The sequence below is a fragment of the Dromaius novaehollandiae genome, chromosome 6 (genome assembly GCF_036370855.1).
Source record: "Dromaius novaehollandiae isolate bDroNov1 chromosome 6, bDroNov1.hap1, whole genome shotgun sequence".
NCBI lineage: Eukaryota > Metazoa > Chordata > Aves > Casuariiformes > Dromaiidae > Dromaius > Dromaius novaehollandiae.
This window is the reverse complement of record NC_088103.1, coordinates 44,060,932-44,079,307: the sequence shown is the minus strand read 5'-3', so window position 1 is coordinate 44,079,307 and position 18,376 is coordinate 44,060,932. Positions and strand designations below refer to the sequence as shown.

The 18,376-nt window shown below is 35.2% G+C and overlaps 1 protein-coding gene across 12 annotated transcripts in view; it reads left to right on the top strand.

Moving 5' to 3' along the window:
* Window positions 1-18,163, top strand: part of ATE1 (arginyltransferase 1) — a 95,199-nt gene extending 77,036 nt beyond the window's left edge. For all 12 annotated transcript variants that reach the window (XM_064514326.1, XM_064514330.1, XM_026105548.2 and 9 more), the window contains one exon: window positions 14,892-18,163. In XM_064514326.1, the coding sequence (XP_064370396.1) occupies window positions 14,892-15,070 (179 nt within the window). In that variant the 3' untranslated portion in view covers window positions 15,071-18,163. The remainder of the gene's footprint in view (window positions 1-14,891) is intronic.
* The last annotated feature ends 213 nt before the right edge of the window (window positions 18,164-18,376 follow it).

Genomic DNA, 18,376 nt, shown 5'->3' with positions numbered 1-18,376 from the left:
TAATGTTCTGCAGATAAGTACTTGCCAGTGAGCGTGCATATATATTGAAACTGATTACCAAAATTCAGTCAAATGATAGCATGCTGCTGAAATACTCTTGGGCGTTATCTGTCTTTCACACTAGTCAACTTCCTGCTAGCAAAACTGGTCTTTAGAGCTTTGCTTTGGTACTTTTACTAACAATTATGCCCATGGAGCAAACACAGTAGTATAAAGAGGATTATAAATAATTTACTTGGTATCCTGGCAATATGTTTATCTTGTCACTTTCCATTTTTCGGAGACTAGCTCACAAGCGTATCTTTTTCTAACATCTGTTGAGCATTTCTGCTTGTTGCTTGTGAGACAAGCCTGTGAAAAATCTCCTTGTGAAGTAAGATCTTTATGATAATCTGCTTTTGGGGTTGTAATTAAATTAGTGGAAAACTTCAAATCTTTCTTCCCATCAGCACTGGACTGTCAACACCTTTAAAAAGCAATATCAGATAAGGGCAGATACAGTCCCAGCCTAAACTGATGGCTTCAAAGCCTTCATATTTTTATAGCCTCCTGTCTGTGTTTAAATACCCTTATGTGACCATAAAGTGGGGTGTACCGCCCACTGCTATTAGGGCTTTTTTTACAAAAAGCTATGCTTGATCTGAGATGCTAGACATGGCCTGCTGCAATCTCAGTCATTGGGGATGTTTCCCACCTTCTTGTGTCCACTGGTTTGAGCAGAAGCTTTGAAGAGTGCAGGCCGAAAAGGACTTTAGTGCTCTTTTTATTAACTGATTTGTTTGCTGGAGTTAATAAATTGGCTAAGCTAATACACATCTGTTCTTATAGAATGAAATCGAAATGCAAACAGAATACATTAAGTAAAATTAAAATACTTTCTGCAGTGTTGAGACAAACATGTGACAAAGAGAGGCATGGTCTCCTCTGTGGTTGGCTTTGTGTATTCTCAGTGAGAAGACCCTCTTTGCTCCAGAGATTATAGTCTAAGACAAAACATGATAGATGCAAGAAGGACAGCATAAAGAAGCAAAGAGGTACTCTTGGTAATGTGGTAAATCATAGCACTTCAACAGACTAAACTAAGTGAATTTTCTGTAAAAATCAAAGTAAAGGAGAGTTTCAAGGAGGGATCTAAGGAAGTACATTAGCTATCTTTTGGAGTTTATGGAGAACTCTTTCCCAGCAGGAGAGCTGTGGGAGAAATGTTGGAGTAGGTATGGGGACACACAAAAGTTCCTCCTTCCAAAATGGATATGCATTCTGATTATTTCACGTCAAGTTCAACTCCATTTTTAGTATGTTAAGGGGAAAACACAGGTATCATTTAGATTAAATTGAAAGGATTGGCATGGCGTTTTTCTCTAATGTGCAAAAATATGCTCAAATGCTCCAGTGCTTCTGTGATAAAATGATAATGTTAATAACATCTTTAATTTTACTGAGCTGTTCAAATGGCAGTGAAAAATTTTCAAATAAGCAATTTATAGAAACATAACAAAAGTTAATCCATATAAAAAGTAAATCTAAAAAGGTGTTGTAATTTTATATGTTAATGTTGTGTTGGAACATGTTTGTCAAAATTTAAATTGTGAAAGTCTATTAGGAGTTAAAAAGGTAACAGCTCCAGTTGTCTCTGTGTGTGTGTGTGTATATATATATGTACACATATATGTGTATATGTATATATACACACACACACATATATGTATGCGTATATATATGTATTTTTCCTTTTAAAGGCATATGTATTTCCCTTGAAAATTTGTTCCTGTAAGAAATGGTATGATTAGGGAGGAATCTAGCTATCAATGTAACTTAAATCCAGGTTTAAGAATTTTATTTTATGCTGTTTCTTTGTCCACATTTACACACTTCTTGCTTATCATATGTATATATGTGTACTAAATTGCAGTATTTCTGACAGTTTTGAAAACCCTATTTGAATAATTCTTATGCATTTCGTACTAGTTACACTGAACTTTTTTTATCATTATAAACTGCTAAATATTGTGTTTTAACTAAAATTATTTCAGGAGTCCCTTTTTTTTTGTATTTTTGTGTGTTTAAAGGTGAGTCCTCAACAACTGGCACCATAGCTTTGAAAATATTTTGGGAAGATTTACACATCAAAAACACTGTATAAATTGGCCTAGGGATTTGAAGTTACCAAGAGCCATCAGCTCTGAAACAGTGTATCACAAAACAATCAATTATAAAGAAAGAAAGGTCTTTAAAAGTTGTGATTTGAAGTGTGGCCACAGTATGAATTCCATTTTGCATTAAGTTTTAGCAAATCTTTGCTAAATATTTGAGCTTTAAAAGTACCTATTGTTTGATACTCTGAATACATCCATCTCTGATGTACTACATGTAGCAGAGTAAGTCAGTACACCTCAAGCTCCATCTTCTGACTTCTGGTGGAATTCATGAAACATTTGACTTGGACTGAAAATTCCTCGAGAATAATTTTTAATCCAAAAATACCTTTGTTGAGACTGTATAAAGAACAGATATATTTTGAAATTGCGTTTTTTTTGAGGAATTTGCTTGAAAAAATAAGAATATACTGGGATACTTTAGTTCTACATCACATTGAAAAGATTAATTTGGGGGGGGGGGGGAGGGGCATGTGCTCAAAATACTCCCTGGCAGTAAGCTTTTACTGCTTTAATGTTGTAGCATTTGGTTCTCTAGAAGTAAATTCTGCTCTTTTTTGTTACTGGGACAAATTGAAAGCCTTGTGTGACCAGTACTGAATTCATTAGGTACTGCAGATACGGGGGGATGTGAGGAAGGGCAAAAATTGCCAAATCTTATAGGAATCATTTTCCATGCTCAAAGGTGTTAGGAACACAGGAACAGAAATTGAAAATCAGTGTAGAATAAATAGACAGATCGCGCAGATTTGCTTCATGCAGAGGATAACTAGCGTATAGGATTAGTTTCAAAATGTGATGAAAGGCAAAAGCTGTAGTTAGGGGCAGATACAGAGCAGCTGTGGAAGTGATGCTGGGCGTGTGTGCTGGGCCTTCCTCCTGCCCGGAGAACCAGCGAGGCTTGGAGGCCTGCTTGGACTTAGCCACATGCTACCAGCTACTGCAGCAAACTTTTTCCAGGGTCAGACCTTTCGTAACGATCCTCAGTGCCACAGAACATGCTTATTCTGGGCTGCAATGACATCATCCAGTCTTTCCATATGGAGCTTTTTGGAACGTAATTGATTCCATGTTTTAATTATTTTAGCCACTAAATCGATTGGTGTGATGTGATTTATTTAGCTGATAAGCTACTGCCAATTCCATCAATTTTGCCTATTTCATGGAAACACCTGCATTTGTAATTCTCAACTTGACTTTTATTTTTGTTTTTTTCCGCAGTCTCATATATCACCTTAATGAGGATTTTTCTTTGCCCTTCTTCTCTAAAGATTTTCTTACTGCTTTCTGCCATTTTCATTTGCATACAGCTCAAATATTGTTTTAATCAATAGTAGTTAATAGTTAACTCTCTTTAACCTCTTCAAAATTTTTTCTTTCTCCATCCCAGTGTTTTGAGCAGTCTCTATAAAGCATAATCTTGTAACTCTGTAAGTCCTTTGCACTGTCTTCTATTCCCCTGTTTTACTGTCATTGCAAACTTGGGGATCAGTACTGCATTTTTGCTGCAGGCCTTGAAGTATCATTAAAACCTGTGTTTAAAACTCTCCGGAGAAGTATGTGTGCAGTTTTAAGTCCTTAGCTAGCAACTTAGAGAGCTGATTTCACTTGCTATTCCAAGGACTAGATTTGTTAGACCATTGTTTTTAGTTTTGTCTCTAAAGAGAAATGAGAAGCTCAAAATACTGGACTTCTCTGTTCTTCTGAATGACTGGGATACTTTGAGAAACCAGAAATCTCAGCTAATAGGAGTTCTGAGGGGCACCGGGAAGATGCATCTGATGTGGAATAAGGCTTGGTCAGTCTCGTCAATGCTGACCCAGAGCAAAGAAACCTTCGCAGAACCCAAGGGATCAGAAGCACGCCTTAGAAATGCCCGAAGAGTCCTGCAGAAATGAGTTGAGGCTTGAATGAGCTTGTAGACTTGACATAGCATTAGTTAGTTGGGGGCATGCAAAACTCCCTTGCGCAGTCCGCCTGGTCAGAGGTCTGCATTCTCAGGACGTAGCTCAGGGAGGCAGCCAGCAGGGCCGTATGCAGAACCCGTGTCTCGCAGCGGTCATTAGCTCAGGCTCCAGTCGTGCGTGCAGTGGTGACAGTAATGCTTCCTGGTTTGAAATGGGGCTGGATTACTGCATTTAAAGTGTAGCTGTTCCTGCTGTAGGTCTGCTTCTTGTCTTTGTATGCAGGGTGTAAATAAACTGTATACACATAATTGAAAGTTGCCTGGATGACGAAAGGAGGCGTGGGTTTTCTTTCTTGTTGTTTTGTTTTTGAAAGACATATGCAGTTAATATTCTTCGTTGTCAGTTCAAATTCTCGTTTCTCATATCTGAAGTTATCAAGAGTAACGTCATGTCCAGGGATATAACTTCAAAAGAAACTATTAGTTCATTTTTTCTTCTGGAGGAGTGTCTAAAAGTGAAGTAGTTGCCTTTATCTACAGATCATCTACTAGACTATATTCCATTTTGCTTAGCGTTAATGACTTGACTTTGGAGACAAACCAGATACTGTTTTCAGGTAGGAAGTTGTTCAGTCTTACTTAACCAATGTTTTCCCAGGGTATTGCTAATTTTTTTAATAGTAGATCCGTGGAAAGCAATCCCTTGTTGGAGAAATATCAGTATTATTTAAATCTAGCCCTTCGGTGCTATTTCACCAAGTTAGAATGATTATTGTATTAAAAGATAGTCCCTCATAAATATACCTGTAATTTTATAGTTATTGTTTTATGTGCATTCTAACAGTCAAATTTCTTTCAAATGTTTCCAGAGGGCAACATATTCAAAAGACTGTATTTGCAGATAAGCAGAAGCCTTTTTCAGATTTCTGTGAATAACAGTTGAAAACTGGAAGTACTGTTATGAACTTTGGTATTACACAGGAAATATTTTCCATTGGCCCCAATTCATGTTTACTACTAGAATAATAAGAGTCAAAACAAAATGAGTTATTGTTTCCGCATGGCACAGCAGTGTTAGCAGATTTTGAATGCATTTGTCAAGTGATTGTCTGCTTTCTTCTAAAGAGTGAATTGCAAATCATAAACTAGTTCTATGATTTCAGCCTCAAAGCCCAAGCATTTTCATTTGTAAGATGTGTTTAAAATTTATCCACATTGTAGCTGCCTTTCTTTACCCTTTTTAAGGTTCGCTCTAAGTTATGCTTGTAACACTGTAATTCCTCTGTCTTCACTTTTTAAAGAATCTTTGGTGATGTTTTGGTAAGATACATTTTTCCCCTTAGAAACATTTTCTTTTTGAACAGTGATTTTGAAAATTGTGAGTTTTGTTTTCTTTCTTTTTCTTTTTCCTGTTGGAGTAACTGAACTGCAGAGAAGAATATTCTGAACATTTTACTGTGCTTCCTTTGTGACTTGTGCTTGCTGGTTTTAATTAAAAGCTCTTTTCACTGATTCTTTTTCTTAGTTAATGCTTCATTTTAACTGTACTCTTATTTTGGTCTGAGGTAGTATTTTTATACCCTGAGGGATACTGATCTTAATATTTCTTAATCTATGAGTGTGGTATGAAAGAAGCAATATGAGAAAAACATTTCAACTTACTGTTTAAATAAATATTACTATTAGTGAGTATGGCTTATATCACTGTATATTGTCTATTTCAGTTTTGCAGAGATTTCCCATGTTTTGTTGGTCAAGTGAATGAAAATATGCTTTAAAATCTGTAAGACACAAGCTTAAATTCAAAGGTCAGGTACATTAAACTTTAGCTTGTGATGGAAACATTTCTATTTTCAGAAATTAATATCTGCTATGTAAATCTCCATTGTAAAAATTGAAAAATTGCCTTGTTTCTTCCTTTTAAAGTTTCTTTGTCTTAAAATTGTTGATCATTAAACCGTGACGGGGTCATGTAAACCAGATGTAGCATTTCTTAAAAAAAATTCTGCAAGTCTGTAGTGTTTCTACATTGCACTAGGATAACCAGTAAGAGATGGGTATTTCTTTTGATCATTTTTTTTTACACCTGGTTTGAAAGCTGAGGTGTCATAAAACCTTTTAACTCCTCGTAGATTGAGTTTTAAACCTTTTACAGTATTTTTTCATGATTTGGCAAATGTGAATACCATGTTAATCTTAAAAATGATACAAGACCTTACTGCTTCAAAATTGAAGATTAAAAACCGAAACCAAAAGTCCATTTTAAGCATACAGTTTTGGCTGTCTGTCTGAAAATATGGCACTTACCAATTGCTGATTGTTGTTCTTTTCTTGTGGATTTACTCTTTAGTAGTAAAAATACATTTTGGAGACTGCGTTCGTAAGCAAAATGGAAACGAATTTATAGTAGTAGGTATTTACATGCTAGTTTCCTTCTAAGACTGCTTTAAAGTGAATTGGAAGATTCAGTTAATGGCATAGTTTTAAACTGGGAATGAATGGTACTTTGCATTTCCATTCTTTCTTGAACTGTTTCGCTCTGTTGTGGAAGAAGTCAGATCTGTATTTTCTGCATAGTGTAGGTGCAGAAGCACAGGCGGCACGGAGTGAACACTACACAACTCGAGGGTTCTCACTGCCTAGGAGAATCTCTGAGCAGCTCTAAGTGCCTTTAACACTACTCCTGGTTTTCACCACACGGCCTTGAAATTTTTTTTAAAAACACAGCCCAGAAACTGTTTTTAACCAGGTTTTTACAAGTGATCTCTACCTTATACAGTGTTTTGTATTGGAAGAAACAGTCCTTTGTGCAGGGGGTGAACTGTAGGCAGCAGGCAAAGATTAAAGCACATATGAAAACAAGGATTAGGTTGTGAATAAAAACTTAATATCTTCTTCATGTGCAGTTTTTTCAGATCATTCTCTCTGCCATTCTATTCCCTTGAGATATGTCAAGTAACGAGATGTTTTGTCTCCAAAATAAGACTTTTTATTGCTACTTTATTTCAGTTTTGCACATTTTTCAGGGTTTTCCTGAGTTAGCTTTGCTGCTTTGCAGAAGCACTAAACTTTGGTATTTCTAGACCGTAAGATCTAAACCATAACTCCTGAGATACGAACAATGAGTTTCTTGTTTCAAAATTGATGAAAAAACCTTTGCTAAATAGTGAGCATTTCCAAATTGCTTTACCTCTTAAATTTATGATCTATCCCAGAGAGGTTTATTTATTTATTTTCCTGCAGACAAAACTGGTACATTTAATTTCTAGGTTAAGCGTCCTTCTCTGAAACACTACTCTGTACAGTGAAAGATAGGTCCCTACATATGGTATCTTCCTGTAACCTTAAACTCGTCTCTCTAACCAGATGATTATAGTAAAAGCAATATAAGCAATATTGTTGAAAAAAAAATCCTATGATGGCCAAATACTTGTTTCAGGAATTTTAAGTGACCTTTAAAGAAACTGCAAGTTATGATCATTTCAGTGTCATTTCATAGTTCAGCAGGAGTATCACATTTCTTTTTTGAATTAGATGTGCCAGACTTCAATAAAGCTTCATACTAATTCTGAGCACATTCTGTATACAGAAAATGCAAGAAATATTTTCCCATAATTAATGTTTTTTAAAAAAATTGGCAGTTGTCCTGCTTTTTCCCTATTTAAAAAATTAAAAAGTCCATAAATCTGTCCTTTTTTTTTAACTGTTTCTTCACTTATTTTCTTGTGAATGGAAAAATGTACTTTAAAACAAACTTAGTTTGCTCTCATTTCTAGATTACTGGCAAATTAAAACATTTCACATTCATAAGGAGTATATTCAAGGGGGTGAGGGAACTGGTCACAATGAATAGGCACACATATATCTTGCCCTAAAGAAGTTATCACTTTAGAACATTACCCTCAGTTCTGCTTTGATATGTATTCAGCCCTCTTAGGTCAGGAAACATCGTCATTGTAGTTTGTGATTCGGACAGAAGAGTTGACTGATTTTCTAAGGCACATTTAGAAAATAGTTTCAAGATTATCAAAAATCCAGATTTTGTGTTTAGAAATAATTGAATGCAACAGCTCTTCTTTTTTACTGAACACCAGTTTTAAATATCTATCCTATCTTTCTACTGTTTCCACTAGCTAGACATGGAAAAAGAATGCTTTAGGACCTGAATTATGACTTTTTTTTTAAATCAATATTGATCAAAAGCAGCTTGAACCAAAGCAGCCACCACTGAAAAGCTGAATTAGTAATAGTTTGCTACAAAAAGCTTTGATCCGTAACATTTTTCATTGTGATGTTGGCTTCAAGCCTGCTTAGAATTGCAGCAGTCTGTTGTAGAGCTCTCTCTCCATCCTCTTGATTCTCAGTTTTACGTGTGCTTACTAAAGAAGAATGTGGGGTTTTCTGACCAGATGTAGCTGTTTTTCACTCAGCTTATATTAGGTAGTAAAAATAAAGATTAATGTACTTAGAGAATAAAAATATTTTGATTTCAGCTTCACAAAATAATTTTATTAAAAATACTAATAAATTCTACATTGTAAGAAAAGAAAATCAGAACATTAACCTTTGAATTTCTATGTAAATGCATCCTGAATGACCATTTTGGTTTTGAGGTGAATAAAAATGGTAAAATAATTATTCCTCCTTATTTTATGTTGGTATTTCAGCAGGAATGCCTATCAGTATTTTTAAAACATGTTTTGCTATCAGGTTTTTCAAGTTCGCATTTTTTGAGGAAGGTGGTTTTGAATGTATAAAGAAATAAAAAATGAATTCTGTAAGAGTGTAGACTTCCTGTTCTTCAAATTCTCTCTAATCTCTTGAGTATAAAAGTATTTCTTGGGCAACTGTGGATGAGACTGCCTTTGAAGATCATTGTTGTTACTTTTAGCTTATTACTCAGTGTTGCTCAGCAGTGTTGCCCTATGGGTTTGACGAAGGTGGGGGTGTGTAGCCAGGCCAAGAAATCTAACCAATATCTAATATCTGCCAAGATGAATCATTATGTAGAGAGTCTTAAGACCAAACCTACTTTTTTGCTTTGTTTTTTTTCTGATACTTAGAAAAGCATCTGATACGCTTCTTTTTAAGAAAGAAACCCTTGATTTATTTCACATCTAAATAAGTCATGTCAGGCATATGTAGTAATTTTCCCCACTAAAAGTTCATTGTGACTTTTTGGCTTGCAAAAAGGCCATTTTTATCTCAGGCTTTTGGGAGTGTATTGTTGCTAAGCTAGTCCAACTACTGCTGATCTTCTGACTATACTATATGTGAGTTACCATGCCCCCAGTGGCACTTTTTCTGTTTTCCTTTGCATGGAGGTAGTAGTTTCAGTGAATTGAAATCCTAAAGCTCAGGGAGAAATCTGAAAGCATAGACAGAGGGAGACCTGGACTGTATCATTCCCCAGCATCTCAACCCTTTCATACTTGCTGAATGAAGATGTAAAGTATACAGAATACATGTGTGAATTGAGTTTGATAGTGATGTGAGGTGAAAAGAATTTTTTCAACGTCTGTTATCAGCTATTAGAAATGTTACATGAGCACACTGACTTTCACACTATGACTTTCTTCATTATTAAGTAGTTAAATAATGTCAGTGTTTTTCATTTTGATGGACATTCTTTTCCATCGTGGTGGGAAGATATGTAATTGTGGATAAAAGCGATGCTAGGAGTGTGTTAATTATTTCAGGGGTGAGCATTCTAGGAAAGTAAGATAAAATTTAGCTCTTCAAACATACTGAAATATGAAGAATGACAGCAGAAGCACTTAACAGTCTTAACTATGCCCTGTGATGCGAAACGACAAAAATTGATTTAGATTTTCCTGTAAGTGTTGTCTTGTGTGGATTTCTTAAAACAGTGTATGTACTGATGTATTTTTTTTTTTTCATGGCATCACAGTGTCCAGGTTGAGTTATATATGAATTCTGTATTCAAATTTTTATAGATGAATGCTATATAAATAACTTGCTGTTTTAGAATTTTAAGGGAGAAGAGAAAGAAGTGACAATTTATTCAACAAAAGGTTAGATGTATTTTTAGCTTTGAGACTACAGATTTAAGTTGATTGATCCTGTACTCTGATGTAAACCTCCTTAATATTGTTGTAAATCAGTGTGAAAAGAAAGCATTAGATAAGAATTCTGCTAGAGTTTTCAAACATGAAGTGGAAGCATAAGACAGTTTTGGTATCTTTAAATAGAATTATAATATGGATAGCTGGGGCTTTACGTTGTGCTCTACTGAGGTGCCTAAATCTCTTGTACTTGCCTCTAGGTATCTACTTTGCCCAATTTTAGAGGTGGGATACATGACTAGATGGACTTTGGCCTGGACAAGTATAGCTGTCCTAAGCTCACCTTGGCATGGTTAGCGGCTTGGTTCCTTAAAACAACAGGACTGATTTTCTGAAGTTAAGCTTTTCTTACATAATATCTATCTAGCATCCAGACCCTATTGATACATGTGGACTTAGGGGAGAGTGCATAATTCTTAAGACACTTAGAAGGTGAGCAGTGTGGCATAGTCTTCTAAAACTCGGAGAAGTTCTGCAAATCATATTGAACTGGAGCGGGGAGATGGGGGAGGAAGCAAACCCTAAAAAACTACCTAGCTATAAATTACAGCTTGAATCTAGAGGATGATCTAAGAATTATGTAAATGCAAATGCCCCTTTGTCTTCAAAACCATAATTTTATCTGTTTTGAGGTTTATATAGATTAATGTACAGACTACTGGTGAGGAGAAGCAGAGGTTAGTGGGAGACTCAGGAACTACAAAATAAGAAAATGTGAGGAGGGGGGGAAAATATACCTTGTAAGCTTTTCAGTGCTAACAATGTCGTGTTCAGTAATTACAATAATGAGTAAAGTTGGTGCAACATTGTTCCACTCCAATCAGTCTGGGTCCCTCAGGAAACAGAAATCACTAACTGGAGAATTATTTTAATAAAGCACAAAATAATACAGATTGAGAGATTTTTCATATTTTTAAAATAATTTTATTTAATACACTATATGATATTATTTTGAATTGAGATTGCTTCTCTATCCCAGCTTCAGTCACACAAAGAATGGGTGTTAGGAGTCAGTTGCTGCCTGCTTTTACATATAAACCAAACTTTATCATGTAGCACTTAGCAGGAACAGATTTTTTTTTCCTGTTTGTTGGGTCATTTCTTTTTTAAACAATACTGGAGCCCAGTCTCTTTCTATTTTCCATTAAATTCTCTTAAATGCATTCTACTTAAGGGTTTAAATGAATAAAGAGAATACTTTTCTGCGCTCATGTGGTATTGGCACCAGAACAGTAGCAATTGAAAGCTGACTAAATTTTAACTTACGGATTTGGTATTGTGGTGACAGAACTTCCTTTTCACTCTCTCTAAAAGCTTAACTATGGACCTGAGATCAGTTTAGTGGTGACTTAAAGTTGTAGTAAAAGGATTTTTTTCAGATGGAGTTTAAATTATATATATTTTAAGTACTTTTACAGAAGGTTATTTTTATCTTGTAAGCTTTTAGTTTTGGGGGAACAGTATTCACTAGAACAGATAATCTTTGTGAAGAAGTTGTGGAAGTTGTGAGGACCATTATTTTTCTGCCTTTTAAATCTTATTTAAAGAATCTGGAATCAACCTTAATGTGTAGAACAAGTATAAATACAACCAGTCAAACATAAGTTCATAAGACCAAACATACTTGTTTTTAAACTTTTCCTGACGATGAACTTTACTTATTACCAAGTCTATAAGCATATACTGTATGCATATAACTCACTGTCTGTGTTTAGCTTAAAATATGTCTGAGGTATTCGTATTACAGTGATTTTCAAGATACTTGGGACTATTAGATTTTCTTGATTACTGTAGAAGAGCACTCTCCTCCTGCCTGAGGGCTGTGTTAGAAAACTGTGCCAGAGTCCAAGTAAGGATTGGTCTACAGCATGGTTTGGCAAGCCTTACTTCTCCCCCAGAAAATACTTGGCTGCAGTGTTTAACAAATTTGCTAGAACCCTGGTAGTAATAACTATGTTTAATATAGCTGTAGAGGTAGAGCTAGCATGGTTCTGATTCCAAGGAGGATAATGCCCCAACTTTGCTTGATGTAATGAGTAAAAGTGGACTAAGCATATAAAAACACATGCTGAACAACAAGAACAAAGTTCAACTGAGCCAATGGAGACTATAGGAAAATTGAAGGTACAGTAGCTTTAGTTACTGTAAGAAATTGAATCTGGGGCCAGGAATACTGCAAGCCAAAAGATGAACTCATCCAGTATATGAGGCTTCGGTGTTACTGAAGAGCAGTGAGTGTCAACAGTTAGTAGTGAACAGCTTTCAAAGTGCTTTTGGGATGAGATTTTTTTATGAAGGCTAGACTTGGCATAAATCCATTTCAGGACACAAACTAATAGCCTAGAGGTGCAGTAAATATAAACTTTCCCATTTACGGAGTTAAAATAACTTCACAGTTGTGTCACTGTGTCAAGCTAAACTTGCATTTTTTTCCTCAGTCGACTTTCAGAAAGGAGAATGTAATAGAAGAGAGTAGGTAGGATGGGTAGAAAAACAGCCCATTAGGATATCAGAAGGGTATTGGCCACACATCAAAAACCTAATGGACTTCAAAGAGCTAGAGAAAGCCAAAACAAAGTGTTTTTTACTTTGGTGTTTATGTAAAGCAAATGCCAGCAATAATTAGTGGAGAATGCAATCTTAGCATGTACTATTCAGTTTTTCTTCCTTCAAACCACTTTTTCCTCGTTAAGTTTTAAGAAGTATATTGTACTTTCATGTTAGGAATCAAAACATAGATAAAAATAGTGAAGTCATTCTTAACTTTGTAAAATAAGCTTCATTAGGTTTCACATACTAAATTCAGGCATTCAGCAGAAAAATGTTTATAAGACATTTCTGTGTACAAATAGGGGGAGATTCTTAAAAGTGCCTTGTGGGGAAAAAAAGCGTTTAGTGACCAACTTTGTCCTTATTAAGCATAAAAAAAGCTAAACAATGGGTTTTAAGCTTTTCCATAGTAAGGGCTACATTTGAGTAGAGACTTACCTAACAAACTTCTTCATATTCTTCCAGATACAGGCTATCTCATTCTTTTGTTCTTGATTACTTATCTGTGGCAACTCCAAAGATTACTTATACAGGAAAAATAGGTGAATTAATTTTTTCAGGCTTTAGCACACTACAGATATGTAAAACAAGCCAAGACAGGACTTTGTGACCAGTTCAATTGCCAGAGCTGATCACACATCATCTGTACTTAGGATCTAATGCCATTTGCAAAGCTTATTGGAGAAGTTCTATATCTTTTTACCCTCTTATAGTTAAAAACTGTTTTCGCCCATGATGTAGCTATTAAGATTATTTGGTTTTCCGCAGCAGTTGGTTTGATTTTGAGTCAACTGATGAATCAGCAGAAGACTTCATTGCAGGTGTTTAAGTGTGAAAATGGGTAGAATGGATACCATTCAGATTCAGTTGAGGGAGCCTGAAATATTATAACTTAAATGAAACAAGCACATTTTAATTTAGGGTAGAGATTGATACAGTGCATAAAGCTGAACATTTATACTTACACATACTGTCTTTCCAGGCAGCATAGTCTCCTCATGCCAAAAAAACCCCTTGAGCTTCTGTCCCAGATGCTGGCATTCTAGTAAGCATCTCTTCTGTCTCTCATAATTTGAATGTGTACACTTCAACTTTCAAAGTCCTGTTTCAGCTTCTGTGTTTAAGTTAACTCTTACATTGGTGGCTATTAAAATCTGAAGTTCAGAAAAGTCCAAAACTTTTTACCAGTAATTTATAATAATTTTATTAATTTATCCTGCAAGTGCCTCAGGCATGTGGCTTGTTCGCTCACTTTCTTTAGAGAGTTTTCTAGGACTCTAGAGCCAATTTTTCTGACACGCAGCACCTATATAAAATTAATATTCTGCAATAGCAGCATCAGTTGGATTTGTACAAATAAGGGAAGTTTTAACTTGGTCAGTAGTGCTCTTATGTATGTAATTGTAGTTTTAAGTCTCAAGGCTTCTGTTGGTTAGGTTAATAAGATTCAACTATGGTGTGTGTCTTTGAAAGCTTAAGGAATTGTGTCAGGCCCGCCCAGCTAGTGCTTGCCCTCCAAACTCTATTCATTGGTCTGCAGAGCTAGAGGATCAGACTTGGACTAAGTAAGGGCATGTGTTTAGCCTTATTCTACTACAGAAACTCAGAAATGTGTGAGGGGAAAAGGTTGGAGGCTGGGGGGACGGGGGCGGTCTTAAATCTGAGACAATAATTTATTGGCTTATGCTTACCTAAGGCAAAAAGTGGGGAGCCTTCTTGCTGTATTTTAGGTACTTTTCACAATCATGGGAGGGGGGCATTCTGTGCTGATAGTTTTGCAAATGGCATAGTAATTAAATGCACTATGGCAACTATAGGAAGTCTTTTGTAGACAGTTGTATTTGAAATTATTTCTCAGATACAGTTTCATTTCTGGTATGGGGCTCTAGTGAGCATTAAATGAACACAAATTTTAAAATATAACAGTAGAGGTATTTTCAGAAACAGTATGTATCACCATTAGAAATGGGTGATGTATGATTTCCCTCCAGCCCATCAAGCATACTTTGCAACCTAAGATTTATTTCCAACCATAATTCAAGAAAAGGAATCTGTGTATCAGCTGTGCTTTATCACAGTGTTCATGTGTAGATTCGCTTTATTACTTCATGTAGTTTTCAGTATGCATATTGAATTAAGATCACAATGACAATATATATAACTAATTTTTTTGTTCTCCAATTCCTTTTGCAGTTGATGAAGGTCGTGTTAAGGAACTGGGCAGAGTTAGAGTACTTCACAAGAGAACCATAATGCCTTACAGCGTGTATAAGAAAAGAAGGAAGGGGCCAAGTGATGAAGCCAGTGTTCAGCAATATGCAAGTTTGGTCGGACAGACCTGTTCAGAAAGAATGTTGTTGTTTAGAAGTTGAAATATCGTTAAATGGCACTTCAATGATACCACAGTTTATTGCACTGCCACTGGATGATATGTAATATAGTTGTGTGTTAGTATGCCTATTAAAATAGCAGTATAAAATACAGATATCTGTCTAGGCTTGTGTGAATACATGGTACTTTATTTATAGGCAAACTCCATTAAAAGTTCTGACAATACAATAAGGCTTTAGCAATATAAGCTTAGATACACATGCTTGCAATATATTTTAATTAACTAGTTCTAGCCTTTCTTTGCATTTTGAATAATTCTAAGCATCTAAGCAAAATGAAAAACAGATGTCCTTTTTATAGAGACAAAGGTTAACTTATATGTAGGCTAACAATGCTTTAATTACAAATGTTTTTTTAGATACAGTGGATATCAATTGGATATCAATTATTAAAAATTGCCATGAAATCTATGCTCAGATTTGTATGCTTCTGAACTATTGCAAGAGAATTGAAATGTGCAGTTACTTTCTAATGTGGAATTTGGCATTGTTTAATTCTGCTTCAATAGTATATTTGAAAATAGGAAGAAATATTGCTTTACACTGCACATTCTTCATTTGTTCGAAGTAGTAGGTTAGTGCCTGAGATCCTAGTGAATGTAGGAATTCATAGTAGATTCTCAGTGGTGGGGGATGCAGGGCTTTGGAAAACTTTCCCCTTTAGAGATGAAATAGAATAGTTGCACTATTAATTTACCAAAGATATACAGCCAAGTGGCACAGGTTTGGGGGGGCGGGGGTGGTGGTTGGTTGGTTTGTTGTTTTTTTCATATAAGCCTTATCCTTTGCCTGAAAACAGCGGATATTTTAAAGCACATCATTAATGTGAAATAGGTTTTGGGAGGTTCATCCTGTAGCTCTTTAGTGCACATTTCAGAATTATGCTCCAAAATAACATGAGGTACTAGTGCTGTTTTATGTTGTAGTTTTTTCTACAGCATTCTGTGGGGAAACTTGTATATCATATGTCTGGGTTTTTAGTGATTTTTTTCATTTATGTTGCAGCACTCACAGCTTAACATCTTTAATAATATTTTACTAAGTATTTCTATTGTTGGAAACACAGAAAGTCGTGATGCTTTATCAAAGCACTTTATCTGATTTTGAATGCTATCAGTAGTAGTTTTTGTGTCAGTATCAAATCATACAACTTTTAGGAATTTGGGGAAATATACTCTTGTATATTTCAGTTATATATTATAATATCATAACAATCCCAGTGCATTTATAATTTGCTTATCTTCTTGTATAACACGGACTTGTATTTACCCTGCATCAACTAGAATTTTCCTGTTAGCCTTTGAAGAAAATGTTTCCTATTAGAGAATGTGTAAAGGCTTTTTTTTCCCTCTAGAAAGAAATGAAATTTGACTTTAATCTTTGAGATTTGCCCTTCATGGGCTTGATTTCATTTTAAACATTTGGCCAGTATTTGTATTATTAATCATTGATTTTTGTGTGGAATGGGAGTAAGAATTTGATATTCAAGTGCATTGTAGACCTAACTTTTTTTTTCATACCAGTCTGATCATTATAATATTATTGGTATTGAGCACAGGTTCAACAGTAGTTTTAAAATGTTATTTTATATTAACTGGGATTTGTTGCATTGATCTACTCCTCTGCAACAAAACTGATTATTTTTGTCAGCCTTGTATCTGGTATGTGTTGATCAATTATTTGGAACCCAGAAATTTCTGCATACTGTAATACCTAGTTTGTCCACATTTTATCTTAATCTGCTGCCACAGGAGAACCGCCAGATATCATTTATGAACATTTTTGTAAAGAGTTTCTCTTGGGGGTGTGGAGGAAAGGGAGGGAAATACTCTCTCCACTCAATGAAATGTCAAAAAGTATAACATTTTCTGCCTGCACAGTATGTTGAAAAGCAATGATACCCATATAGCTTATAAACAAAATGCATGAGGGAACCTTCTAATATGATATAAAATTAGTTAAAGGGCACAGAAGAATTCCACTATGACTTTCAAAAACTTGAAGATTATCAAAACTGTTTTATGGTGGCCTCACTGTGCTCCTGTTAACAGGAATTTTATCTACTAATTTCAAATTCGAAGGGAGCAAACTTTGGCTAACACGGAGAGTTCTGAAGAGTTCTGTGCTTTGTGCCCAGCGTTTGCTACTGATACGCCTTCCACATATTCATTAGGCTTTTTGCGATGTTCTGTTTCTCTTCTTGGGGAACTTTCAAGGCTAACAGTTAAAGTGAGATATGTATAAAACTGAAAATTGAATACAGCTTGAAGTTGTCGTTAGTGTGACAACTAAATGTAGATGACTGTTTCCTGTGAATTCTGAAATGGTGCTTTCACTGTTGTACCTGCACTGAAACTGCAGTTTCAGTGAGCTCCACAGAGTGAGCTCTTAATTCTTGATGAACTCAAATTTGAAATAATGAGTCAAATCTCAGCCTTCTAATTTGAATGAATGAATCAGCTGGGTTTGTTCATCCAATCTAATACGCTGAAATCTGACTCTCTTTTTTAGTGTTATTTTTGAAGGAAGTTAGTGCAGTATTTTTCAGGACTGATTACTATATCCTTATTTTAAAAGTGGAATAGAGTCCTGAGGATGAAGTTCTGTAAGTTTTGCCATTGCCTTTGGTCGCTTAACCATTACTTTTTGTCTATTAAGTCTATGAATTTTTTCAGTCAAATTCACCACTATTTTTATTTTATTTAATTAGGTGCTGTCATTTAGAATTACTAAGTTAGAGATATTTAATTTAGTACAAAATATTTTATAAAGGAGTGAGGGTTGTTTTAGTTTAATTAGTTTGTGAGAATTACTCCCCCAAAATGAGGTTGCCATGTTCTATTATTTGTTGCTAAATGAGCATAAAAAGGTGGTAAGAAAATGCAGAGCTGTTACTATTGCTAAAAAATACCATGCTTTATTTTAATTGGAAATAAATGGGGAGCTTGTTCATTTCCAGCATCAACAAATTTCCGTAAATGCAGAAGAACTCGCATTTAGAGTTTGTAATTGCTTTTCAGCAGGCCTGTTTGACATGTAAGTATAGAAAATAAAGTTATTTCCAGTCTCTGTGAATTATTATAAATAATTAATTGCTCTGAGTCCATTAGCTTCTGTCTTACTTTTGCTAAACTACCAGGATAATTAATTGGTACCATGTCCAGTGAACAGCAAAACCAGAGAAGTCAAAGAACAGCAGTAATTAGAAGGCACACTTATCAATTCAAAAATGTGTGCCTATATTTTAAAACTAAATTTCAGTTAGGGCTAGCCAGATTAAGAGAGAGT